Below are 26,640 nucleotides of genomic sequence, written 5' to 3' on the forward strand. Positions count from 1 at the left end.
GCCTCGCCTTCCGCGCGCACCCCGGCGGGCAGGAGGGCTGTGCCGCCCAGGATGGGCCTCTGGGACGGAGCCCGAGCGGGAGAGGCCCGCGGGGAGCAGGAAAGCTGCGCCAGCCGTAGGAAGCCCCTCAAGGCGCTGGTCCTCATTGCGCCGCTGCTTCTGGCGCCGGGAGAAAACGGGGGCGGGGTGGGGGGTGAGAAGAAGGAAGATTAAGGAGTTGAGGAGAGTGAGAAAGTCCGGAGGAGGTGTGAAGAAACTGGGCGGCCCCACTGCCAGCCCTCGCAAGAGAGAGCCGAGGCCCCGGCGAGGGACGGGGCTCCGGGAGGCGGCGAGAGGAGGAGCGGCCCCCGCCCTGCTCGAGCCGGAGAGGCGACTCGGCCGCCATCTCTGCCGCCGCCGCCGCCGCCGCTGCTCTTCCCGCGGGATGCAGAAAGGTCCCTGCTGGACGTTTCTGTTCCTTCGTGCGCCCGCATTCACCTGCCGCTTCCCTCCGTTCAGCCGCTTGCAGAACCCTTTGGGCTTTAAGCCACTCTTTCAATATGCACTGTTAACATTTATTGGTCAGCCAAAGACAGGTTATAGCCAAAAGGCAAATAAAAAGCAAACAGGTTTTAGCAAGCAAGCAAAGAACAGCACGATCAAACACATGTAATAAAACAAGTACAATAATATGTAAAACCGTATCTCGGGTTGCAAGGCCAGAGTCCTAGGCTTTCTTGAGTTGGGAGCCTTTTACCACAAACTTAGCAGGCTAAGCCAGGCTAGAAAACAGATGTTTAATTTAGTCAATGTCACTGAGGTTGGTGATCGGCTTTAATAATAATAATAAACATTTCTCCTTGGAATTTAATATTAATTGCTATATAACATAGAGTATATAATGTCCTCTCTTATCTGGCATCCACAGATGCAAAAGCTCTGTTCTCTAGGACTTTACTTCTAATGCTCATCCAGAAAGTTGGCTTTCATTGCCTGAAACCTAGAAATTCCCTACAAAAGAAGGGGGAAGTAACCACAGGGAAGTATTTCTCTAGACTGAACTGGGTTTTGATGTGGGCCCAGTCCTGCAAGTAATTCCTGCAGGTGCTCTTGGATGTTTCCTTGGCTAGACTGCATATTGGCTACTAAAGGAGCTGTGGGATCAAAACTAAATTTCCACAGCAATGGATTACTGCTGGCCACCCACGTATCTTTGGAGGGCACTCTGAGCTGATCTACACAGAGCTTGACCAGATCATTTACTATGTGGAAGGAAAACATAGTCCTCTGGATATAACACTGTTGGCTTTAATCCTGCTTCCGCTCGTACCTGGTGGAAGGCGCAGTAGGATTCGGATTAATTTACTCTGCACTGCCTGACTTTTTCATCTGGCTGTTTACAGCCACCCTAATTCAGAATGAAGTTCAATTGCCAGAAGATTTCCAAGTTACATATTGACTCTAGGTTGTCTTTTAGCAATCTTTTCATGCCCTGAATTATAAAGTTCAAAGGAAAATGTAGTTGTGCATTTTCCTGCATCAGCAGGATGTTTAACAAGATCGTCTTTGAGGTCCCTTCCTTCCAGCTTTATGATTCTGTGAAGCATTGATTCTGCTTCTGAAGGGCTGTAAACCTCTCCCGTTCACCCAGGGAGGCTTCACCCACACACCCACGTGGCGATGTATAGGCTTAGGGGAGAATCTTTGTATTTTGGAAACCACAAGTGTAAAGCGAAGTACTGGTTTTCCACAGTCTCTCTGTGCCTGAAAACTGCTATGAGAGAAGTAGTCCTCCTCCTTTTGCCATCCAAAGAACCCACCATACTTGTCAACTTGGTAGCAGAATTACGACTTGTAGGCTGCATTGGGACAGCACTTTATTCTGTTTCTCTGACATTCCCTTACCAGATAATGGTGTACTTGGATGCATATACTTCCACAGAGGCCTTCCGTGGGGTCCAAAGCACCCTCTCCTTGACTCCTCTCCTGCCCCTCCCTCTGCTGAAATAATGTTGCTGGACTAAAAGAAAAGAAAAGAAAAGAAGGCAAAGGATCCCTGGACGGTTAAGTCCAGTCAAAGGCGACTATGGGATTGCGGTGCTCATCTTGCTTCAGGCCGAGGGAGCTGGCATTTGTCCACAGACAGATTTCCAGGTCATGTGGCTAGCATGACTAAACCGCTTCTGCCTCAATGGGATACCTTGACGGAAACCAGAGCACATGGAAATGCTGTTTGCCTTCCCGCCGCAGCAGTACCTATTTATCTACTTGCACAGGTGTGATTTCGAACTGCTAGGTTGGCAGAAGCTGGGACAGAGCAATGGGAGCTCTGTCATGGGGATTTGAACCCCCGACCTTCCGATTGTCAAGTCCAAGAGGCTCAGTGGTTTAGACACAGCGCCACCTGCGTTGCTGGACTACAACAGCCTCAGCCCGTGGTCAGGGATGATGGTATTCCGTTGCATTCCTGCAAAAGTTGGAGGGCACCATGTTGGCTACCCTACCCTCAGAGGCTGTGTTGTGTGGAAAGAAATTATGGCTATCAGAGTGGGACTTTGTGAAGGTTGAAATACACAGCTGTTAGGTTTAGATACGCACAACCTCCATTTGTACTCTTGCTGGGCATTTTACCAAACTAGACAAATCCTGTGATCTTCCCTTATCTTTTGTTTTTAGTTTCCAGTGTCATGTGTTAATGACTTCTGGCTGCAGGACTGTAACCACAGTGCAGAAAGCGATCAGCTACTTTCTCTCCCTTTCTTTTTTCTCCCTTTTTAAGGATAAGGAATGTACAGACCTGTGCTTATTTCTGCAGCCACATAGACTTGAAGCTCAATCTGTGTTTACTTTTGTGTGTGTGTGAGTTTTGTTTGCTGATTTATGAATTCCTGCACAATTTGGTTTAAAAATAAATACACATCCAGTCCTGGACTCATGCCGCAGGTTTTATAATGTCTAACATTTCCTTACTTATTGTCTTTTAATTTACCAAATGAGCTTATTATGACTCAGTTTCAGCAGTACAATAAACAATACTACTACGCATTGGGTCGAGGCTTTTTGATAGTATTCTGTTAAAATACAATGGCTTTAAAAATCTGTTAAGGGTTATTTATACTCTGTATAGAGATAGCTCCGTGGAGTTTGGTTTTCTTCTCCCTTGAGTTTCAGTATGGAAACTTGACTGTGCAACTAGCTGAAAGTTTCCTGCCCTTGTTACTTAAACAGAGCACTTCCATCCATTGTTTTCTGTCCAGCTTCCTACCATTTCTGTAGTTAAGAAGGTTCAAATCAAAGACAGATTTATGGGTTATCTGTAGGTGGGGGTTATATGCTTGTGTTTGGTGTGGGGGGTGGAAGGCTTGACACAAATGTTACACAATGAGTCAAAGCGATGAGTTAAGTCCAGCATCTCTGCTTTTATGAGCCTTTTCACTTTCTTGACATTTCCTGGTTCGCCAATTCATTGCTGTAAAATATTTTCAATAACTGAAATGCTTTGCCTCCTCCTCTCCCCGGTTTGTTTTTATTGGGCTCTTGAGGGTAAATGGGTGTTGCGTTTCAGAGTCTCCAAAATCCTTCCATTTGCAGGAATGTGACATGGAATTACTTCCTGCACATATAATGATTCTTGGTTACAGGCAGTCCAGTGTAGTATGTCAAGAGGAGAAGTGAATGAAAGGGTTTTTGGGGGGAACGGGAACAGAGAGGCAAGTAAGGGGGAAAGCCCAATGTAGCTAAATATTGGAGGTTCAGGACAAAAGACACTTACTGATTTAGGCAACGATGACTTGCTACCACAGATAGCTAGTAGCATGCATGCCATTGCTCTCAGAAGAGTAGCCACTAGGAGACAGTGTGTCTAAAATATCTCACTGAAGTCTGGAAGGGATTGAGAGAAGATGGAACCAGAAGAAACAACGTAAGGAGAGCTGACAGCATGTGTGTGTCATCTGTTTTCAGAGAGTAAGCCTGTTAAAAGTAGATAAAGATGCATCCCCATCTTTGGCCTGCTGGCAAATGCCATTTCTCTCTCTCCCCCCCCCCCCCATCTGCCTCTTGGATGAAGCCACAGAGTTATGGAGCAGCATTGCAAATGGTTTTACTTCTGCGACCTATAGAGAAGCAATGAGTTGTCTTGACCCCGTGAATCCTCATCCCAGGTCCTGTCAACCTTGGACAGCAGGTTGGAACTGAGCAATACCAGGATGAGATAGTCTTATCCAGGGATTCAAGTCGTGTTATTATTGAAACATAAGTGTCAATGGATCTGAATATTGGTTAGCCATCTGGGCCAACTCGTGTCCCATAGGCCTCCTGTTCATTCCCTGGAGCTCAGATGAACTCGCTCACTTTTTTCTTTCTTTTTTCAGTTTAGGGAGTGACTCTTGCCCGAATTATCCCTTTACTGCATCTGTTATCTTTATCAATCTTCTTCCAGGTTCTAGCTGATTCTTTTCAAATTTACTATTCATTCCTGCAGAGCTGAGCTTTAAAACTTTTTGCCCTTAGGCTGGCAAGGCAGAGCTGTGCGAGATAGTATCTGAGCACATTTACAGAAAGTGCAGGGATATAATCCTGAGAAACAGTCAGCAGAAGCCTAGTGAACATAGGAATTACAGGTTTTCAAAATACAACAACAAATAAGAACAGAACCAAAGGCCCATCTAGTCCAGGATTCTGTTTCCTGCAGAGACCGACCAGATGCTTATGTGGAGCCTGCAAGCACTTTCAAAGTAATTTATGGACTCCACAACAGTGCAAAGTGATGAGTGCCCCAGTATGGAGCATTGTGCATCTTTCCCCCAAGACTTCTAATTACTTGCTACAGATGTTGCATCTTGGCCTGTATTGCATGTGCAGCACTCAGCAGAAGTGGCATCAATCAGGTTTCTTATTCGTTCCCTTATTTTGTGTGTGTGTGTGTGTGTGTTGTCAAACGTTTTAAATAAACAGCTAAACTGCAGTTGTTTTCTTTCTATCTAGGTTTGTACTGTACTGTGTATGTTGGCAAAGTGTTTCCTGTTTCAGCAGAAATGCCTTTAAAAATATAATGAAAGCCTTCTTTGGATGTGCTGTTTGATTGCTGCATTATGCGGGCTCCTCCACAGGAGGTTTGTTCTCCTTTTAAGCAGAAACTCCTTTTGTTTGAAAGGGACCTCTTTTCAAATTAATAGTGTTGTGCCTTGGTCCATAAGTTACCTTCTCCCAACTTTGCTTGCTTGGCACTTTGTAAGTAAGGGATGCTGTGTGTAAGAAGAAGCAACATTCTGAAACTCCTATAGGTCCAAAAAAAAATGTAATTTGTCATTATTTCCACAAAGAGGGCATAGGAGCAGCTGCTGATAAGATTAGACCATTTTAACCCTGGCCCATGTGTGTTCCTATCGATTATGGCCTGCTGTGGAGGCAAACATTATCAGAGGTATGGTTAGAAACGGAGATTACAAAAAGCTAATGTCTTCCTGAGACAGACTGCAGTTGAGTTGAGAGCCAGTGTGGTGCACTAGTTAGAGTGTAGTTACACCTGGGAGACCAGGGTTCAAATCCTCCCTAGCTCGCTGGGTCAGTCATTCTCGGCTTAATTTACCTCACAGGGTTGTTGTGAGGATAAAATGGGCAGGAAGGGGAAACATGTGTGCCACGTTGAGTTCCTTGGAGGAAAAGTGAGATATAAATGCATTCAATCAATCGATAGGGTGTGTGCTGGGAAGGACAGCCTAGTAGGTGGAAAGAGTTGGACAATTGCATAGTTCATGGCCACAGACCATTAAAGCAGCCTTCCCCAACTTGATGTTTTGGACTACAGCTCTGTTCAGCCCCAGCCGGCATGGCCAATAGCCAGGAAGGATGGAAGTTGTTGTGCAAAAGATCTGGAGGCTACCAGATTGGGGGAAGCCTGCATGATAAAAGCAAGCACATATAAAAGTTAAGCTCCCCTTAGCTTTCAAAATGGAGTTTCAGCAGATATTGTGTGGTACCTCGGGTTACAGCGTCCTTCAGGTTACAGACTCCGCTAACCCAGAAATAGTACCTCGGGTTAAGAACTTTGCTTCAGGATGAGAACAGAAATCGTGCAGCAGCGGGAGGTCCCATTAGCTAAAGTGATGCTTCAGGTTAAGAACAGTTTCAGGTTAAGAACGGACCTCTGGAACGAATTAAGTTCTTGATCCGAGGTACCACTGTAATAATAAAAAAAAAGGTTAGTGAGGTCTTGAACGGTGTTGATTCTGGTTGTATTAAAGACTTGGTGTTGAATCCACTCTAGTGAAAGTGGTGGGGGAACAATATTTCCTGCGGTTTCTTTTTCTCCTTATGACACCCACCCCACCTCCTGCCAGGAGAGAGATGGATCACTCTTGCCGGGGGTGTAAAGTGCTCTCTCGTTCACCCAGCCGGGTCATGACAAGCCACGAGTACATCCAACCCTGCCCATAGCCTCTGGGAGAAAGCATTACATATATGCACATATGTAAGGATATAAAGACAATGTTTTTGACAAGGCAGAACTGAGACAAAAAAGAGGGCCATGTTGCTCATATGCAATTGCATTAGTCAAGGGAGAGGCGCAGTATAAAACGACTTGTAATCCAGCATATCTTTCTAGACAATCATTGCCATTTAGTGTAGATTTATTTGTTTGTTTGCAGATGAGGGGTGGCTTATAGGCATGAAATGCCTCCAGTACCTTCCAGATCCCCAAAGACCCATGAATTGGGTAGATGGCAATTTGTAGCTTTTCAAAAAATAACACTACAAATATCCCTGGTGCTCCTGAAGCCTGCTGTTTCCTGTTTTGCTTTAGCAGCTGAAAGAAAGCTCTTGAGTCTTTCATGCGATGCACACAGTATGGCATTTCAAATGTTCTCTCCTCTGAAGTTCTGCTAATAAACATCTGTGGTTTCTTCCTGTGCTCGCTGGATCTCACTGGGGCAATCTTGGAGCTTTGGGGGAATCCTGTAGAAAATAGTTACCACGCTCTGGAGGTTGCAGCACATAGCCATGCAATTTGTTTGACTTGGTCACACTTTTCAGCTGACAGCCTTGAAGAGTTTGTTCTCTGTGGAAATAGAGCGCACTGCATACTGGCCTTTCTTAAGAGTTAGAATCAAGTCCGCTACGGTTACATGTTGACCTCAAGGTTGTAAAATCCCTCCTCTTCCCACATTGTAGTTGCTTTATTACAGCACAACACACGTTAAACATTAGTGGCCTGGTGATATGGGAAATCGGGGTGCTAAAATTAAATTCAATAATTTCCAGATGTTGGTATGAGAACTGCATGTTTTTATTAGAAGCACATAGCGACGGGAAGGGGGAGAAAACTTGTTTTCTTCAAAAAAAAAAAGTTTTTTAATAAGGCAGTTCTATGGGATTTTATTGCAAACAACAGTTGTGGCTTGACTAAGGCATTGTTAAGCAGCAGAGCGAGGTAGGGCTGGTTCCCTAGGTCTTTCTCATTCATTGAGCATGAATTGTGGCATAGTTGATTTGGATACAAAGGGTATAGAGCTAGAGGGAGCCTGCCACCCTGCATTTTTTTACAGAAGCAGCAGCATTGCAACTCTAAAAATTATATGCTGCTATTTGACTGCTATTTGACCAAGAGATGGGTTTGGCTAAGGGCAGCGGATTCACCAGGGCTTTTCTTTTAATACACTTGTCATGTTTTAAATTCTATAATTTAAAAACACCTGTATTAGGTATCCTCCTAATTGATTGATTAATTAGATGAATTAATTAAAATAAAACTGGCAAAGTGAAATTGATGATTGTTTTCTGTTTCTTCTATAGATTTTTTTTTAAAAAAACCTCTGCCCTTTGTCTAAAGTTTCCAGGGTGATTAGTGACATGTTTGTAGTGACATTCTTTCTTTAACCAGGCAGCTGAACTTCAAACATTTTTGAGGATAGCCAAAGGAAGCCATTTCCACCGCACTGAAATGGGTGGGTAAAAATCAAATGAAGTGCTAGTTATGATTTGCTGAAGCCATGAAGGCACATTGAGCTAAGTAAAAAGAAGGGTTTTCTATGAATGGTGAATATGTTTTGGAAGATGCCAGTGGTTGTGAATGGTTTAGAGTGGGCGGCGGGGGGGGGGGGGGGAGACCAGGATGTGGTGTTCAAATAAAACACTGGCACATTTTGCATAGTAGTTGGTTGATGGTTTGGCAATGGACAAGGAAGCTGATACAGCATGAAATGGTTTGTTTTGATGTTGAATGCGCTTTGCCAAGGGAAGATGACTCAGAGGCTATGGAACTAAATGGCACAGTGTTGTATCTTCATATTTATCTGATTATCACTTTTAGCCGGCTCCAAATCAATCGGAGAGTGAGTTATAAGGAAAAGTCACAATGCATGTGAAACAATACAAAGAACATGAACTTTGAATTTATTCTGCAATGAATCAAAATCAGGGCAGGTTTCTACACATGTTCCAACCAGCTTAACTAAACACCAGAGTGTTATTATAGTATTTTGATATTATGGTACACTGAAATGCTTAAATGTTTCTTTGATTCCCATGGATCTTCCTGCTACACTTGCCGTCCTCTCCTGTCACACCAGTGTGATGTGGCACACCCTTTGAGAACCACTCTCCTACCCACTACCAAAACGTGGGATGGGAGAGATAAGTCACTGACTGCTGTTGCCTTCCTCCTGAAACTCAGAAATGTTGCATCTTTCAACATGCCTACTTGAGTGAGGGCATCCTGGAAGCAGCATTGCAGAAAAAGCTGAACGCTCTAAGAGCAGAAGTCTTTAGGAAGTGATATGTGGAGTAGACCTCTCCAGATTATCTCCAGTGCTGCAGATGTGATGGGAAGCTCCTATGGGCAGAGGTGGTTCCTAAGATTCAACTATGGCTTACACACACACACTTGTATTCAGCTATACTGAATAAAATTCTAATTTACATTGATGTGTGCCTGGTAGGAGATCAAACCACAGTACTTCTTCAGCGACCTCTGGAATGAAAAACATACAAAATCTCTGGCTATCACTGCAGGCTTATGCATAGATTTGGAGACACGGGCCTGTTTTCCATAAATATTTGCCTTGCTTTAGCTTCCTGCAGATGTACTTTGTATGCAAACTCCTCCACACACGTCAGCTGTCCTGCTGTCTTGCTATACCGCAGCCATAATGCTCTATACACAGTGTGAAAGTGTGTGGTTCTGTAACGTGTTGTAGAGATTATTTGCAAGGATATACCCTGCGTTTTGGGTGAGAGGGCTGTTATCAGCTTAGGCAATTGCAATCAATTTATTTTTTAACAAAATTACAACCCACACTTTAAAAATATTGAGGGATAAAAAGGTAAGGTATAATTGAATTGACTGACAAACTTGAATAACATTTAATATACATATAATTGTATGTTTGGCACAAAAGCTGATTGGTCCACATGAATTAATTGAATTATAGTATTAAAATGTTTTGTGAAATTAGGTTTTATACTTGTGCTTAAGAAGAGCAATTGGACAATAGGGTTCCTTAAAAATGTTTTTAAAAGATTTGGGAATAACTGCAGTCCAGGAGAGTTTACAAGTGTCGGGGGGAGGAGGTTACCGTCTAAAATTCCATTGAAAGGTCTGTGCAAAATAGGGATTGAAGTATCTTTGAAACATTTATAAATTTCATTAGTGAAGCTATCAGATCCTCAGGATTTATTTGTTTTGAGGGATTTATGATCAGTTTCAGCCAATTCCTCTTTCTATTAAACAATGTTGTTCTTCAGCATTTAAAAATAAGCAAAAATTGCAGCCAAGAAAGCCACAAGGCCAACCAGCTTGATCCACAGGGGCACGAAGGTGTTGCTGCTTGAATTGTCAACAGGCCTTGTTCTCAAGGGTTTCAGGATCCGGTTGTGTTGCGTCAAGATGGCTTTCCTGGCTCCATCCCATTTCCCTGGTCCTTCGAGGCGGTACTGATAGGGTGTGCATGGCCCAAACAAAAGCTCCCAGGCCAGTTTGGGGTCAGAAAGAAACAGAGGCCATACACTGGGCTTGACCCCCACCAGACAAGCCAATTCATCCATGTACTCAATATAGTCCACTTGGATGGTATGGCGTTGGCTCTTCACATACCTGGCATGGAAGGGGGAAGAGACAAATATGGTTTACTGCCAAAGAAGGACAGAACTTTATGTATGCAACAACAGCAGCAAGAATACTCATCGTGAAGTATTGGAAGACACAAGATTTACCCACCCGGGAAGAATGGCAGATGAAGTTGATGGACTATATGGAACTGGCGGAAATGACTGGCAGAATCCGAGACCAGGGAGAAGAGTCGGTGGAAGAAGATTGGAAAAAATTTAAAGACTATTTACAGAAATATTGTAAAATTAATGAGTTTTAGAAAAATGGTGGAATGAAGTTATATGGCTTTGGCAGAAATGTTATAAGGAACTAGGTACAGATAGATTGTTAATGTATTAAAGGGGGAAAACAAGGTTAGAATATGTTAAGATAAATTACAGGACAGAAAACAGGAAGATGGAAAGGAATTGCTGAAACAGTTAATTGAAGCGGAATACAAAAAGGGAGGCGTGAGGAAGTCGATGAAACAAGTGAATGAAAGATAAGATTGAAAATATTGGATGTGTTTTTAATTGTTCTTGTTTTGATTTGTTAATTTAATGTTTTATGTAGTCTTTCTGTTTTTGTATTGTATTATATTGTTTTGTCTAATTTTTTTTCTTTCTTTTTGTAATATTTAAACTCTTAATAAATATTTTTTTTTAAAAAAAGAGACAAATATAGTTTACTTTGCTATTCATTCAATCAGTCACATTTATAACCCACCCTTCCTCCCCATGGGGAGCCCAGGGTGGCTCACAACAATAAAATTACATAAACCGATTCAAAACAATATTACAGGCAGCAGTTAAAACCAACAGTATAAAAAAGTGATAAAACTATCTGCCCCAAACTTGGATGAGGGAGTTTGATAGCCAGCATGCTGCTTCTGAGACTGTCCTAACCTGCATCCCAGCAGAAGTGGTTAGGGGGCTGGGAGTGGCACATTCCTCTTTCACCTCAGGTGCTCCTGGGCAAGACCAGGCGTAGGGCCTTTCCCCCAAATCACCAACTTCAGGATGGAAGCTGCTTGGCTCCCAAGTGATTTAGGGCTTTGCATCCTAATACTCCCACCTTGAATTGGGCCCAGTAGCTCACAGGCAGCCACTGCAGTGCCCCAAGATTAAGGATAGCGTGGTTGTTGTTTCTTGCTGCCCCATACAGTGAGCAAGCAGCCATGGTCTGCACTAGCTTTGAGATGCTCTTCAAAGGAAGGCCTTTGTAGAGAGCATTGCAGTTACTTACCTTGGAGGCAGGTACAAGAGCATGGGTAGGAGGTGGGAAGGTCTTCACCTTGAGAATGACATGAGCTTTGAGCATAGGAGGCCCAGGTGAGAGCTGGGAAGGAAGGTTGCTACATGGCTCTACATGGCATCCAATGCATGCCAGTTAATTGTAGCGAGCTTCTGCAGAAATAATGATTCCCCCTCTCCCAGGGGTATATACTGCCATTTTTTATGTTGAGTATTGTTCTCCTACTTAGTTTTAAGCTGTTAAAATAGGTTAGCTTATTTGTATTGTTACCTAGTAGGACATGCATTTATGTTCTGCCTTTATTGATAGGATGATTGTTTTCAATTGCTCTTAATATGTATTTTTAATTATATTTATTATTGTTCATATGTCATAAGATACTTTGGACACAGTTTTGTGGCCTACAAATAAACAGATGACTATGATAGCAATGTTTCAGAGCAGAAACTGGAGTCCTTGTCATGGGTCACTATAACCCTCTCAGGGCTTTGGCTTAGTACAGAATCTACACCCAGTGGCGTCGCAACGGGGGGAGGGCCAGTACGCCCTGGGTTCCATGCCTGCGAGGGTGACAAGAAGTCACATTGCTGCAGCCACGAGAAGAGGATCCCGGCGCCGGCAGCAAACCGCTAAGTTTGCTGCACAGTGCATGTGCAGCGTCACATGCATGCGTCGTACGTAGCTACGAGCTCTTAGTTATCATATTTCACAATAGGCCAAACGTGCTGGGGCAGGGTAGGCCCACTTCATGAATTTCATTTTTAATTAATACTGAGGTCTTGTCCACAAGGGCAGCAAAGCAGTCTAAATATCTCTGTTATTATTTTGGTATGTCAGTATATGGAAACATCACCGCTGCAGACAGCCAGATTGTTGACATCACATGATGCGCCTATCTGTGGGAAAGAAGAATTTCCCAGGACGTTCACAGGCTGGATAAGTCTTTGTGAAGAGTGTAACTTGAAACCTTCTGTGTGCGCATGTTCAGGAAGTTTGTCAGACTTGCTGGAAGAACTGAACTGAAAGGACATGTTTTTCTCTGGTCAGACCTCACCTGGAGTACTGTGTCCAGTTCTGGGCACCACAGTTCAAGAAGGACACTGACAAACTGGAACGTGTCTGGAGGAGGGCAACCAAAATGGTCAAAGGCCTGGAACCGATGCCTTATGAGGAACGGCTAAGGGAGCTGGGCATGTTTAGCCTGGAGAAGAGGAGGTTAAGGGGTGATATGATAGCCATGTTCAAATATATAAAAGGATGTCACAAAGAGGAGGAAGAAAGGTTGTTTTCTGCTGCTCCAGAGAAGTGGACACGGAGCAATGGTTCCAAACCACAACAAAGAAGATTCCACCTAAACATTAGGAAGAACTTCCTGACAGTAAGAGTGTTCGACAGTGGAATTTGCTGCCAAGGAGTGTGGTGGAGTCTCCTTCTTTGGAGATCTTTAAGCAGAGGCTTGACAACCATATGTCAGGAGTGCTCTGATGGTGTTTCCTGCTTGGCAGGGGGTTGGACTTGATGGCCCTTGTGGTCTCTTCCAACTCTATGATTCTATGATTCTCTAGTGCTGTAATGTCAGAAATAAACATCATGTAAATAGATTTCTGACTTATTTTCTTTCCCCTGCGGAAGCAGGAGGGAGGGGTTGTGCATTTTACCCACGCTTGGGAAAATGTCGCCTATCAAAATCTCCCTGGTCTGTCTGGATGTCTGGATGCAAGCTCCGAGGACAGTGAGAGGGGCCAGCCTCTGTGGAGCAGAGGATGATTGCCACAACAAGCTGAAGCACGGCGGATGGGAGACGTTTTTTATGCTGATAAGCAGCGATCCACGGACCTCTGCGATGCTGATTTATGGCTGGATGTTGAACGCGAATTGAAAAGTCTTCGGTTCCCTGGGAAAAAAGCTCCTGTTTTGGATAAAACAGAGCGGAGAGAAGCCACATACTTCGCATTCCAGAGCTGATAAGAAATTCCGTTGCTAAGCGACAGGTCGTGAGTACTTTTTGAGCTAAATTTATGAGCTGGTTAGTTTAAAAAGCAAAGAGAGAAAAGAAGCTTCAGAAATGAAAGCAAGGCTGGGTTTTTCAGCGACGCTAATTGTAAACAAACTGGGATCGGAACTGTGTATCTAGAAAGCCTGAACTTGACTATAAACAATGTTTATTTTGTTCCTGATTTAAAGTACAATCTGCTGAGTGTTTCTCAAATAACTAAGAAGAAACTGGTGTTGTCCTATGATGAGGAAAGTTGCAAAATCTACAAAGATGGAGAGCTGTATCTTTCTGCAAAAGAGAAAGACGGACTATATCTGTTAACATTTGATGAAAAAGATTATAAAATGTGCACAGCATGTGAATCTAAAATGCTTTCTCTTGCAGGTATCTCGAAAGAAGACACAAGAGGAAAGGCAACAAAGATTAACAGTGTTTTTCAGCGAGTGTATGCTGATGTGATTGGTCCTTTAGCACCATCTAGAGGCAATGCAAAATACTATCTTGTATTTGTTGATCATTTTTCTCAATATGTATGGATTTACATGCTGCAGAATCCCAGAGAAACCTTAGAAAGGTTTAAGGAGTTTTGTGATAAGGTTAAGAATGTTCATGATGCTAATATTGATTTTCTTTTCACAGATAAGAAGCCAATTTTTATTTCACAGGATTTTCAGGATTTCCTTGAGAAGCAAGGGATAGAGCACAAGGTTGCTGTTTCAGAGGCTGCATGGAACAAAACTGTGTGTGTAAAACAGAGTGTTGCAAAATGGCATGAAGGCACAATTGCTGAGTTCACACTTGCCACATGAGTATTGGGCTGAATCTTTATCATGTTTTTGTTACACTTGGGTGAGAAAGGTTTCAAAAGGCATGGAATGTTCTCCTTTTGAGAAGCTGTTCCACAGAAAACCACCTGCCACACATTTTAAGGTTTTTGGGTCTCAGATCAGGACGGAAACTCCAGAAGGGGTGAAGAATGCAAAAGGCATTTTTGTGGGTTATGAAAAGGGTCTCTACAGAGTAATTTTGTCTGAATCTGGTCAGGTGATTCTTACAAAATTTCTAGAGAGTGCTCCTGGACAGGAGAGAGTAATTTTTCACACATTTCCCACTGCTGATGATTCAGATGATGAATGTGATTATTCTGATTATAGTGGTACTGAAACTGATACAAAAAGCTCAGAGAGTTCTGTTGACACAGTCATTGAGAAAGGTTCACACACGATGGCTAGACATTCACAGGTTAAGGATGAACCACTGTTTACTATTGGAACTGGTTCTCCGAAAAGTCCTGAGACTGAACCAGTCAGCAAAGAGGATCAGTACCTCATACGCAGGTCTGAGAGAATCACAAAGGGCATACCACCAAAGAGGTATTCTCAAGAGTTTGCTAGTTCAGCTGTTGCATGTATTACTATTGCTGACAACTCAAGCCAGGTTAAGGGTATGTCTAAGTCAGAGACAAAGACACAACAGGGAGTTGCTAAGCGTAACACAACATTCCCTAACCAAGGTAATGCAGAAGCACTCATTCCTTGGAAAACAGACAACCAGAGAGTTACATTGGTGAAACCAGTGGCGGGTAGTTCCAAGGGTGGAACTGAAACAACAGGGGATTGTTACATGTATAACAACTGTTTGTTTTCTTCTCTGGATCAAGCTTTGTCCGCAGCTAACGATGATTCATATGGGGGAGGATGTCAGTATATGGAAACATCACCGCTGCAGACAGCCAGATTGTTGACATCACATGATGCGCCTATCTGTGGGAAAGAAGAATTTCCCAGGACGTTCACAGGCTGGATAAGTCTTTGTGAAGAGTGTAACTTGAAACCTTCTGTGTGCGCATGTTCAGGAAGTTTGTCAGACATGCTGGAAGAACTGAACTGAAAGGACATGTTTTTCTCTAGTGCTGTAATGTCAGAAATAAACATCATGTAAATAGATTTCTGACTTATTTTCTTTCCCCTGCGGAAGCAGGAGGGAGGGGTTGTGCATTTTACCCACGCTTGGGAAAATGTCGCCTATCAAAATCTCCCTGGTCTGTCTGGATGTCAGCCAGAGGAAGTTACCGGTATGCAAGCTCCGAGGACAGTGAGAGGGGCCAGCCTCTGTGGAGGGGGCTTGCAAACCAACATGTACTGCAGTTAGAATCTCCTCTGAACTGAGTTCAAATTCAAAGCAGCCTTATGCAAGCAGCAATCCATGGAAATAAACACAATATTGTTTGGGCCACCGGAAACAAAACGCTCAGATGAAAAGCAAATGGAAGTAGGGAGATGAAAGCTAGCCACAAAACCACCACCAAGCCAGTCCCCCAGCCCCAGCCCACCATAAGAATATACTAGCAAACCCCCACACCAGCAGTGACCAGAGTTGTATACTGGGCTCGTTTTACTTACTGGATCTTCCACAGAATGGGTAGGCTCGATTAAATGAATAAAAACTAGTGGCTGACATTTTTATGACAACAATATCATGCAGATAATGCAAAAAACAACCCAAAAAAACAAACAAACCCACAACCACCCACCCAAAAACATGCATGCATGAGTAGCTCCGATTCAAGAGTGAACTCCCACCTTGAGGCACCTCAGCAATAAGTGCAGTTGTAGGAAGTGGCAACACTACAAGACTAGCCTACCTGGTAACCATTCAAGCTAAGCCTGTCATTTACCGTTTAGCCATTGCTGCTGATGTCCTGGTGATATCCGACATCATCCCACTTATTGATGGTATCTTAGCAAGTCCTAGAAAAGAGAGGCAAAAGGGAAGAGGCAACGTTTAGAGGACCTGGATAAAGGCAGCTGGAAAATGTAATCAAGGGAGGCAAGAGGCCCTTTCTGGAAAGTCCTGAAGTCTCCTGCAACAAACCAGAATTGCTCCATCCTAGTCAGCAGGAATTCTCTTTTCATTTGAGAAATATCAGCCTAGATTCCCTGTGTGCATAACTAAAGCTGATATTTCTGAGCTTTCAGATAGATAAGGGGAGTTGGAATGCTGCTAGGTTTCAGGGTCCCCAAGAAAATGTTACCTTCCCACCCCAATTTCTCTCTCCCCTTCCAGCCCCACTTAACATCCTGGTAATAAAGCAGGTGGGAGAGAATGAGTCTTTTTCCTTTCACTCACCAGAAAGAAAAAGTGTCAAATATCACACACCCACACCCATTATTACCATGTAGGGGGAAGGAAGACTTCCCTTTTCCTAAAGCTTTCTGGAAAACCTCTTAAAGAGATTGTTGACACATTGCTTCAAGGAGGCAGTTGCTTTGCTTTCTTATTTTTAAATGAGCTGTTGGAGCCCCTTCATTTTAAGGGCATAAAAGAAATAAAAAAACCTCTGTTATTGCATAAAGTTAAGGTGGCAGCAAGCTCCGCCACCCCTCTCTCCAAACCTCTGGCCCCTAGGAGCGTCTCTGGGCCAGGCAGCACCCCATAGCAGTGCCCTCAAATCTGTCCCCCAAAATGTCACAACTCAAATAAAGGAAGCGGCTCCATGGTCAGCTCCCGTGAAGAAATACTACCCCCTCATCATTCAGCAAGGTCAAGTGACAGTAAATAGACCTGGTGCCATGAAATTAACACCTGCCGTGTCCAGACTTCCCAAATTTGCCAGTATAGCTCATTCCTTCAAACACAGGATTCCTGAGATTACCAGCAGCATGAAATGGAGCAGTTTGAAAGCTCTTACCCTTAAACACACGGACTGCCCAGCGAGCCTGCAGCTCTGAAATGGGCATGATGGCACCCAGGGGTTGCACAAGGCCAATGATTGCTAGAGTAGGCTGCTCCAAGTGTGGGGGGAAGACAAATTTATACAGGGCGGTCTGGTTCTCAATGACTCTCACAGAGTTTCCCAGGAAGGGAAAAGAGAAACTGTATCCTGTGGCAAAGACAACAAAATCGATATCGTCTTCCTTAGAGCCATCTTCAAAGACAACAGCAGTTTCAGTAAATTCACAGATGTTTGGTTTCACCAGCACCTTCCCTGAAATGATGCAGTTTGGAAGCTCATCGTTGACGGTTGGATGTTGGCTGAAAACCCTGAAAGATACAAAAACACACAGGGTGGAAGTCAGTGTCATGGTCTTCCAGTCGTTCCATCGGCAGAAGCATTTCCGCTTGTCAGAGAGAGGCTTGCTCCCTGCCACATGCTGCTCTGGGACTTTTCCCAACCTCAAGCCAATTGCAGGGGCACATGGCGGTCGCAGTGGGGAAAGCCGTTGTGCAAGCAAAAGGGAAGGGCTTATACTGACAGTGTTGGCTACGTGAATTCTCAAAATAGCTATTTAATATTATTATTATTATTATTATTATTATTATTATTATTATTATTTAAAAAGCATTTCTAAACTGTATAATATTTTCAAAATATGTAAGCAGTGCAAAGACTAAAGATCAACAACAAATTAAAATATTAAAATGGTATTATTATTATTATTATTATTATTATTATTATTATTATTATTCCTATACCACCCTTCATGAAAATCATAGGGTCATTTACAATTTAAAATATACAAAAAATATATAGCACAAAAATATATAGCATAATAACAAAAAAAACCAATACCGCCCTCTACATTTTAAAAGGCCATCGTTTGTTTAATTAGCCTGGAAGAGGAGGAATGTTTTTGCCGGGTGCCTAATTAACATATGAAGCAAGGGGCATGCCTAATCTAAACCAGGGATAGGGAACCTCTGGTGATGTTGGATCCCACAGCTTCAGGCAGCATGGCTAATGGTCAAGGATGCAATTCTATAAACTATATAAATACATATATAAATATAATATATCTCTTAAAAATAAGTTATTCCAATAGGAGCAGCACAGCAGCAGCCCTTTCATTGAAAGCAGTCAGTTCCCAAAGTCTGATGGAACAAGGTGGTCACATGCCAGCAGAAGGACAACAAAGAGGGAGCCAGTCTGGGAGCAGCCACATATTGTAGTGCATTATTTTTAGCTGTTATGTCTATTATCCTTAAATTGTCCTCTGTGGTGGTGGTGATAATTATTATTATTATTATTATTATTATTATTATTATTATTATTTATACCCCGCCCATCTGGCTGGGTTTCCCCAGCTGCTCTGGGCAGCTTCCAACAAGAGATTAAAAATACATTCAAACATCAGTCATTGAAAACTTCCCTAAACAGGGCTGCCTTCAGATGTCTTCTAAACGTCAGATAGTTCTTTATTTCTTTGACACCTGACATTTTCTGGAAAATGCAGTACTGTACAGTCGTACCTTGGAAGTCAAACGGAATCCGTTCTGGATGTATAGACATACATTGACTAATTAGCATATTGCTGAGCCATACCTGTGTTTAGGTTTCAGGCCATAATGAGAATGGTTGAATCTTGCATTTAAACGACTCTCCAACCAGTGATTCAGCATGGACATGGTTGCGCACTTCTTCCGTAAGATGTTAAACCGAGTAGAAAGTACCACATCTGCTGGATAGCCTCCTTCCCCAACACGATTCAGTATCCATGCACCTCGGCGAGTGCTGAGAAAGACCTGGGTATGGGAAGACAATTATTTAACTAAGATGTCCATGTGATCTGTTCTTCATGAAGTTCCTTCTTCCACCTGCAACGTTCCCCAAAACTGCAGAACATTTTAGTTGGACATCACCTGTGAGATAGATGAAAATATCTGGACACAGAGAGCAGAGGGTGCAGACCCTCCAAGTGTCCCTATTTTCCAGGGACAGTCCTGGATTTACAGAGCCATCCTAGTTTCTGATTTGATGCCAGAATGTCCCGCTTTTCCTTAGGATGCCCCTACTTTCATTGGAGCCAAGGAGATGAGTAACTATACAATATTATGCATTCAAGTCTATGAGTTATTGTGTATCCAGAATGTTGCAAAGTAGTTTAATATATTTGTTACTGAGTAAGCATCTGACAGCCAGACAGATACAGTGGTGCCCCGCAAGACGAACGCCTCGCAAGACGGAAAACCCGCTAGGCGAAAGGGTTTTCCGTTTTGGAGGCGCTTCGCAAAACGAATTTCCCTATGGGCTTGCTTCGCAAGACGAAATGTCTTGCGAGTTTTTCCGACTTTTTTTCCTCCCCCCCCCTTTTTCTAAGCCGCTAAGCCGCTTATCAGCTGATCCGATAAGCCGATAAGCCACTAAAAGCCACTAGAAGCCGCTAAACCGCTAATAGCGCTAATCCGCTAAGCCGCCAATGGGCTTGCTTCGCAAGACGAAAAAACCGCTAGACGAAGAGAATCGCGGAACGGATTCTTTTCGTCTTGCGAAGCACCACTGTACTGTGAAGAAGTTATCAAGCTTCTTGAAACCACATTTAAATTGACAGTATCTGTTTGGCTGTCGGATGCTTATTCAGTAATGAACTACTTTGCAAAATTCTGAATGCACAATTAACCCACATTAACTAACTGCCTATGCAATGGATGTTTTAGGCTGCCATATAGAAAACAGGGTAAAACACATTTTTAATGAACAAAAAAATAATGACTACAAATTAAATACACTAAAATCTTCATCAAATGTATAATCTATGGAAGAAACGACAAACAAATTTAAAATCTGGGTGATAACTTAAAAGCTCTTTTTAAAAGGCTTCATTGCAATTTTGAGAAAGAAAGCAAAAGATTAGAATCGTACAAACAAGTTGGAAGGCACCCTGAGGGTCATCTAGTCCAACCCCCTGAATTGCTAGGTTAAAAATTAAATAAATTAAGAAGTTGAGGCTAAACAACTTATTACTTATTCAGAGGATCTGTCTGGGGATCTGAGTCAGAAAATAAAAATGGGTAACAAAATTAATTAGCATTTGCACGTAAAAGGAAGTCACAGATATATAGCTTAACTTGGAGAAAACCATATCTAAAGACAAAACAGTATGAATTTAGTTAATGAATGTGCAAATGATAGAAGCAGTGCTGGTATCTCAATGCCACAAGGTTGGACTGGACGACCCTTGCGGTCCCTTCCAACTCCACGATTTTGGGATTCTGTGTATGTGATCATCAGCCCTGGAATTTATTTTCAGAAATTTGTGCAGCAATATTTAAGAATAGTGCCAACGCATGTGCAAAGTGCCTTCGTCACTAAAAGTGTGACAATACACAGAATTAAAGAGCAGGCATTACAGGGAACATGATATCTTCCTTTGGGAGGTGGCGTGGGAACACTGCTTGAAGCCAAGTACTGCCCCAATTTTGTCTGATATCAGTTTTGGGCCCCAGCTGAAGGGGCCTCAGACATGAGACCCCCACCCCATGGACCAGTTGAAAATTGCTGAGGGCCTTCCTTGATGGACTAGTTATTTTTCTGCGTGTTGTAGCAATTACAATGCATTGTGCTAGATGCCTTTATTTATTAAATATTAAGATATTATAAATCTAAGAAATAAAGAAGGCAAAGAAATACAATTAAAACTCAGTTTGAGTATTTAATGTACAGGCAGCCCCTGTTTATGTGTGTTCAGTGCATGTGCAACAGTATATATGCTTATTGTGCCGCCAAACCAGGAAGTGACCTGGAAACGTCATAAAGACGTCACTGAAACATCACTAAAAGGGTGGAAAGGGGGCAGGGTGGGGGACTTGCGGGCTTTTTCAGTGGGTTTCAATTTTACGTGATTTCACTGATGTGTGCGGCACCTTGGGATGTTGTCAACCCTGCATAAACGGGGGGCTGCCTGTAATGTATGTGGGGTCTCCTGGCTTCAACCACAAATCCACAGACATGCTGTGGACCACCTGAATGAAGCTCGTGGAGCACAGTTTGGGAGCCCCCCTGCTCTAAAAATCCTCTCCTTGCCAGCAGGTGAAGCCAGCAAGTGAAAAGAGCTTGAATCCAAGCACCTCCTCCCTCTTCCCAGAGCCCATCCTTTGGGTATCCTTTTTGCAACTACCCACTTTCCCCTGGCAGCATGAGTGACAATTGAGACATCATCTGCCCGCCTTCCACAGCCTCGCCTTCCAACCAGCTAGAGCTCTCTCTCTCCAGGGATGCTGTTCCCTGCCTTCTGCACCTCCCAGGGGTCCCTAGAGATGGGGGCCTGCCTCAGTGCCCATCTTCTGTCACAAGAGAGCCGGCAGTCAATCATGCTGTGCAAGCTGGAACTAACTCTTTATTAGCAAAACCACAATCTGCCGGGACATGGTGGAGTGTCAGGCCTAATAAACACAGCAACTCATTCCCGGCAGGTCTTGTCCCCATGCAAAAGTTACCAAGACAAAAAGCCCCTGTCTCCCTTCAGCCCAGGACTTTCCCCAAGCAATCGATCGGAGATTGCTCCTCCATTTCATGCCTCTCCTGGTTGTCGGAGGGGAGCTTGTTGCCGCACGACTGACTCCTCTCTGCCTCTTGGCCTCCCTCATCCCAGTCTCCTGCTTTAGCTCCTGCCTCTGATTTGTTGGTCTAGCTCTTTTTCGCTGCTCTCAGACATTTTCCATAACCAATCCCTTCCACTGGCATTCTGCTACTACATCTTTGACACACTCTGGGGCTGCTACACCAGGCAAAACCATCACAATATAGAACTGTCCTGAGATCTACGGGTAGAGGGTGAGATACAAATTTAACCAATAATAAATAATAGTAGCCAGACCTGTTGTGCCGAGCGACTTATCTCCACAGCAAGGTCCCCGCCTGAGTTCCCAATGCCAATCACAATTACTCTTTTCCCAGCAAACTCCGCTGGGCTCTTGTAATCACGACTGTGAAAGTAGCGACCTTTGAACTTTTCAATTCCTGTAAGTAAAGAGCAAAATTGTTCAAGCTCAGGTAGTGTGGATGCGTCTTGTACATGAGATCTGGCACTGTCGTTTTCTGTTGGTATGAAACTGGTAAACTCTGTAGTTGCAACACTAACTGCACTAAGGACTGTGGACATATTTTGAAGAGCAAAAACGAGGACACATTTGCTGAGTTCTACTTTGAACTATGGATCTCTATGATGACTCTACCCATGAAAAAGAGGACATGTCCTGGAAAAAGAGGACATATGGCAACCAATCTAGACAAATTTTATTCCTTGCCCCCCCTGAATTCTCTCACAATATCTTTCCAAACCACATTTGCAAAACTAGTTCAGTTTTGTGAGCCTAAACTTTTAAGCAAATGTACTTTCTGTACTGTTCTAGGAAGGAAAAAAATAACTTTTATGCTAGTGAAGTAATCTTTTTTGATTGGAAAACTTGCTTTTTATGACATACACACGGTTTGCTCTTTGGTTTTTAATGCTTTGTTGCTTATTTTAGCACTTATCCCCCTCCCTAGTCTGATCAACTCAAGGGCAGTGTGAGAGAAGACGCTTTTCATGCAAAAGGCCCCAAGTTCAACCTCAGCACCTCCTGGCACAGCTAGGAAAAGGCAATGGAACTGCAGAACTGCTGCCAGTCCATTTTGACGATACAGAGCTGGATGGATCCATTGCCAGACTCATTATAAGTCAGCTTCCAAAGTTCCCATGGAACTACGGAAAGAACTGCTGCACCAGTGTGATACAGCTGTGCCAGTGTGATACTTTGAAACTCACTGGCTGAAATGAACGACCTGTTCTCTGTCTAAGCACTACTTACTACACAGAGTTGTGGTGAGAATAACTGTGGGATAACAAATACACCACACTTTGCACACTGGAAAAGGCTATAGAAATGAGTAGCAAGTTAAACATAAAGGAAGAACTTAGCTTATTTTAAGAGAGAGAGAGAGAGAGAGAGAGAGAGAGAAATGCAGTTACAGGATTGGTTCCTTGATAAGACGGACACTGCCATGTGGTTTTCTCTGCTGAGCTCCTTTATGTAAGTGCCAGTGCCCAAAACAGCATGAGCTGTGGGAAGCTCAGGCAAGTGAGACATGGCAAGGGGAGCATGCACATTTCCATACTAGAGGCAACGACTGATGGGTGGCAAACCCTGAAGCAGTCACAAAATGTCATAAAAACGTCATGAGAAGGGGCAGGAGCAGAGTGGTCTTACGTGTGCTCAGCTGGCGCACGCGGGGGTCCGTAACCCCCTTGCAAAACAAGGATTGCCTGTAACATCTGCCTGCAATGGCTCCGTCGCTCCCCTTAGCACCTACAAAGCGTACCTGGGAAGGAGTTCAGCGGCAGATGTGCCTTTGTGTGATGCCCAGTGCAAACCAGGATTGCATCAAAGACAGATGATTCTTCTTTTCCACCCGTCTCTGTGACAACATCCCATTGGCCAGTGCTAGAGAAATCTGGGCGCCTTTTTACACTGCACACCTTGGTCTGGAAAGAAAAAAGTCAGCAAGAGAATGATGAAGGATTTATTTCTGTGATATTAATGTATGCCTCAGCATATGGTACAAAATACATATCAGAAGACACCTAAGGGCTGCGGTCTTAAACCTACACACTTGAAATGAAAATAAATGCTTCCAAATAAAACTGATTGGGACCAGACCTTAGATTATTCCATGTTGAGCAAATTCTTTTTTTTCTGGGGGTACTCAGGGGTACGCAGTACCGACACACCCACACCGCCAATGAAAAGCATTGGTTAAAAGTGTGGCACTGACTATTACAACTTCGTAGTGAGTACTGACACCTTTTCTTTTTCTGGAAGAAAAGCACCACCCACAACCATTGTTGAATCTCAAGGGTAAATTTCAATTCCTCCAGTACCAAGAAATAGATGAATTTTACAGCATGCTAGAATAAGTACAGTGGTACCTTGGGTTAAGAACTTAATTCTGAAACGTATGTAACCCGAGGTACCACTGTATTTTGTTTATTTATTCAAACATTTCTATTGCATCTTTCTTCCTTTTGGGAACCCCCAGCAGCAGCAGCAGCAGCAGCACATGCACAATAGATTTGACAAAACAACAGTGGGAGAAATTGGTGGAGGAGACTAAAAAGAGTGAGCTTATCTCTTTGGGATTAAGGCTGGTTGCTTGCCTGAGCTGCTTGGTGGCTTGGCTGTGGGTGTGGCTGCATGCTACTGCCAAGAGGAAGCCAGGCTGAACAAGGGAGGGAGTGGGCAGAGGGGTTATCAGCCAGCAGCAGGTAGACTTGGCTGATAGCAGCTTCTGAGAGCTTGCAAATAAACAGGAGTGTTGGCGAGGACATTTGGAAGAGAAGGCCCAGAGTGCCGTCTCATGGTGTCTGTAGGACTAAGAGACATGGATGATGAGGGGGCTACTGAAGTGACCTGCAACGCCTGTGCCATATTTGTCTTTCTGCCTCAGAATGTGCAAAACTACACCTGCAGCAAGTGCAAGCTGGTTGCCTCGCTGGAAGAGAAGGTACAGCAACTTGAGGCCAGCCAAGTCACCCTTCAAATTACTGGGCAAGATGATGACTTTCTTGATAGAGCTGAGTGGACTGTCCTGGAAGAACAACTACAGAGGAGGAAGATCGCCCGTTGCAGGAGACAAACTCCTGAAGGAACTTGGCTCACAGAAGCAGTACTGTCAGAAGCCATGCTGTGTCACTGGAGCTGCAAAATTAATTCCTTGCGCTCACCTCAGACACAGATACTGGGCCAGAGGATCAAGAACATAAGTTGCAGCGCTTAGAACACTCTTGAGGTGGTTTTGGAAGGCACTGTGTTATGGAATGATTCCTGCCACTCCCCAGAGGAGGAAGGGACTTGGGTTGGTGGAAGGGGACTCCTTACTGAGGGGGACAGAGGCAGCAGTGTGCAGAGGTAACAGGATGTCCTGGGTGCAACAATTCAAGGACAGAGAAGTTGCCAAGGCTTATAAAGCCCACTGGTCACAACCCCTCCCTTCTGATCCACGTGCATTCAAATGATACTGCCAGACACAGCCCTTGATGTATAGCAAGGAACTATGAGACTCTGGACTGGAAGCTCAAGGACCATGGGGCACGGAGGTTTTTTTCAACACTCTTTCCTGATGAAAGTCGTGGCCCAGGAAGGAGGAAAATACTGGAAGTAAACCACTGGCTGCACAGGGGATGTAGTCAGGAAAGGTTTGACTTCTTCTCCGCTTTCTTGAGTAAGGACTTCTGGCAAGAGATAGGTTACACCTCACAGCAGTTGGCAAGAATGTGTTTGCTAAGCATCTTGCTGAGCCACTCAGTCAGAACTTTGTATGGTTCATTCAAACAAAAGGATTGCAAGTGAAAAAACCATGCCATTTTTGCGACGTTACAGACGAGTCCTGTGTTTTAGCTTAGCTCTGTGTAAGCTGGCATCAATTAGTCCTGTTTATCAACTGTTTAGCAAAGCAGTTTTTATGCTGTCCTCTTGGAGTCTGCAGAAGTGCACGGTTGACAGGAAGGCATGTAACCGAGTGAATAACTGCATGAGGGATCCACTCACACCTTCTATAGCCTCTTGTTTCACTAAACCCTCGTGACCCTTCTCCCTAGACAGGTTGTCTCCTGCCTTCTGCTCTCCACTGGCTCCACCCCATCTTCAATGGTTGCTAGAGATGGAAGAAGACAGAGTTTTGGTGTCCCCCTTCTCTCCCACAAATAAAGATTGCAAGCTTTTCATCCTAAAAAATTCTGCTGTGACAAAGCAAAAAGAAAAAGAAAAAGTGGTCTACAAAAAAGCGAACACAGATTGATCAGGAAAGGCTGAAAAGAGCTGAAGAAACACACTCTCAACTTCCTTCCACCTAAAAGAAGGATGGGGAACCTGCAGCCACAGGCCAATCTCAGGCTGCCAGGAGGTCCAATGTGACCCTGTGAGGCCACTTTCCCCAAACCACAGCTGGTGCTGTCAGCTGATGAGCAGGAGGACAGCGTATAATTCTGCATCGGGTAGACAAGACAGCAGGATTTAATCCCCAATCTCTTTTTGTTTTTGGCATCATTTTTGGTTTTCTTCAATGTCCTCCCTGTTGACTGAATACTCTGCTTATGGCAAGAGAGAACATGAGAGAGGCCACTTGGACCAACTACTCATAGTATATTGCATAGTATATTGTCAAGAACTCTTCTGCCCAGAATTTGCTCTTCCAAACCTAGAAACATGCCAGAACACAGCTGCTCTGTCCTACTCTTCTTACCCTGAAACGGATATATTTCAGAAGATCAAAGTGCTTGGCGTACATTCGGAAATAATCCATAATCTTGGAGTTGTGCATGTAGTTGGGGAAGTCGTCTGGGATGGGGAAGTCGCTGAAGCACATCATCTCCTTGGAGGTGTTGATGATGACAGATCTATAGATGCTGGCCCGTCCCTCCTCAGGATTCTCCTGCAGGAAGCATAATTTTAAGAGGGTGAGGTTGTGCTCATTTCGTATACAGTCATACCTCGGGTTAAAGTTGCTTCAGGTTGAGGGTTTTCGGGTTGTGCTCTGCGGCGACCCGAAAGTAACGGAACGCGTTACTTC

General features: G+C 43.8%; 1 protein-coding gene and 1 long non-coding RNA gene across 7 annotated transcripts in view; one reads left to right on the forward strand and one right to left on the reverse strand.

Moving 5' to 3' along the window:
• The first annotated feature begins 17 nt into the window (after positions 1-17).
• On the forward strand, positions 18-9,267 carry LOC307218904. The gene is made up of 2 exons (XR_013840099.1): positions 18-1,620; positions 9,234-9,267. It is a non-coding gene; the product is annotated as an uncharacterized lncRNA (long non-coding RNA).
• A 370-nt stretch (positions 9,268-9,637) lies between these two features.
• LOC307218705 (flavin-containing monooxygenase 5-like) overlaps positions 9,638-26,640 on the reverse strand; it is a 33,174-nt gene continuing 16,171 nt past the window's right edge. For all 6 annotated transcript variants that reach the window (XM_079981435.1, XM_079981436.1, XM_079981433.1 and 3 more), the window contains 7 exons: positions 26,314-26,502; positions 23,395-23,557; positions 21,911-22,053; positions 18,640-18,839; positions 17,008-17,360; positions 15,994-16,066; positions 9,638-10,072 (listed from right to left, as the gene is read on the reverse strand). In XM_079981435.1, coding sequence (XP_079837561.1) covers positions 9,727-10,072; positions 15,994-16,066; positions 17,008-17,360; positions 18,640-18,839; positions 21,911-22,053; positions 23,395-23,557; positions 26,314-26,502 — 1,467 coding nt within the window. In that variant the 3' untranslated portion in view covers positions 9,638-9,726. The remainder of the gene's footprint in view (positions 10,073-15,993; positions 16,067-17,007; positions 17,361-18,639; positions 18,840-21,910; positions 22,054-23,394; positions 23,558-26,313; positions 26,503-26,640) is intronic.

Source organism: Podarcis cretensis (assembly GCF_951804945.1).
Source record: "Podarcis cretensis genome assembly, chromosome: 6".
Classification (NCBI taxonomy): domain Eukaryota; kingdom Metazoa; phylum Chordata; class Lepidosauria; order Squamata; family Lacertidae; genus Podarcis; species Podarcis cretensis.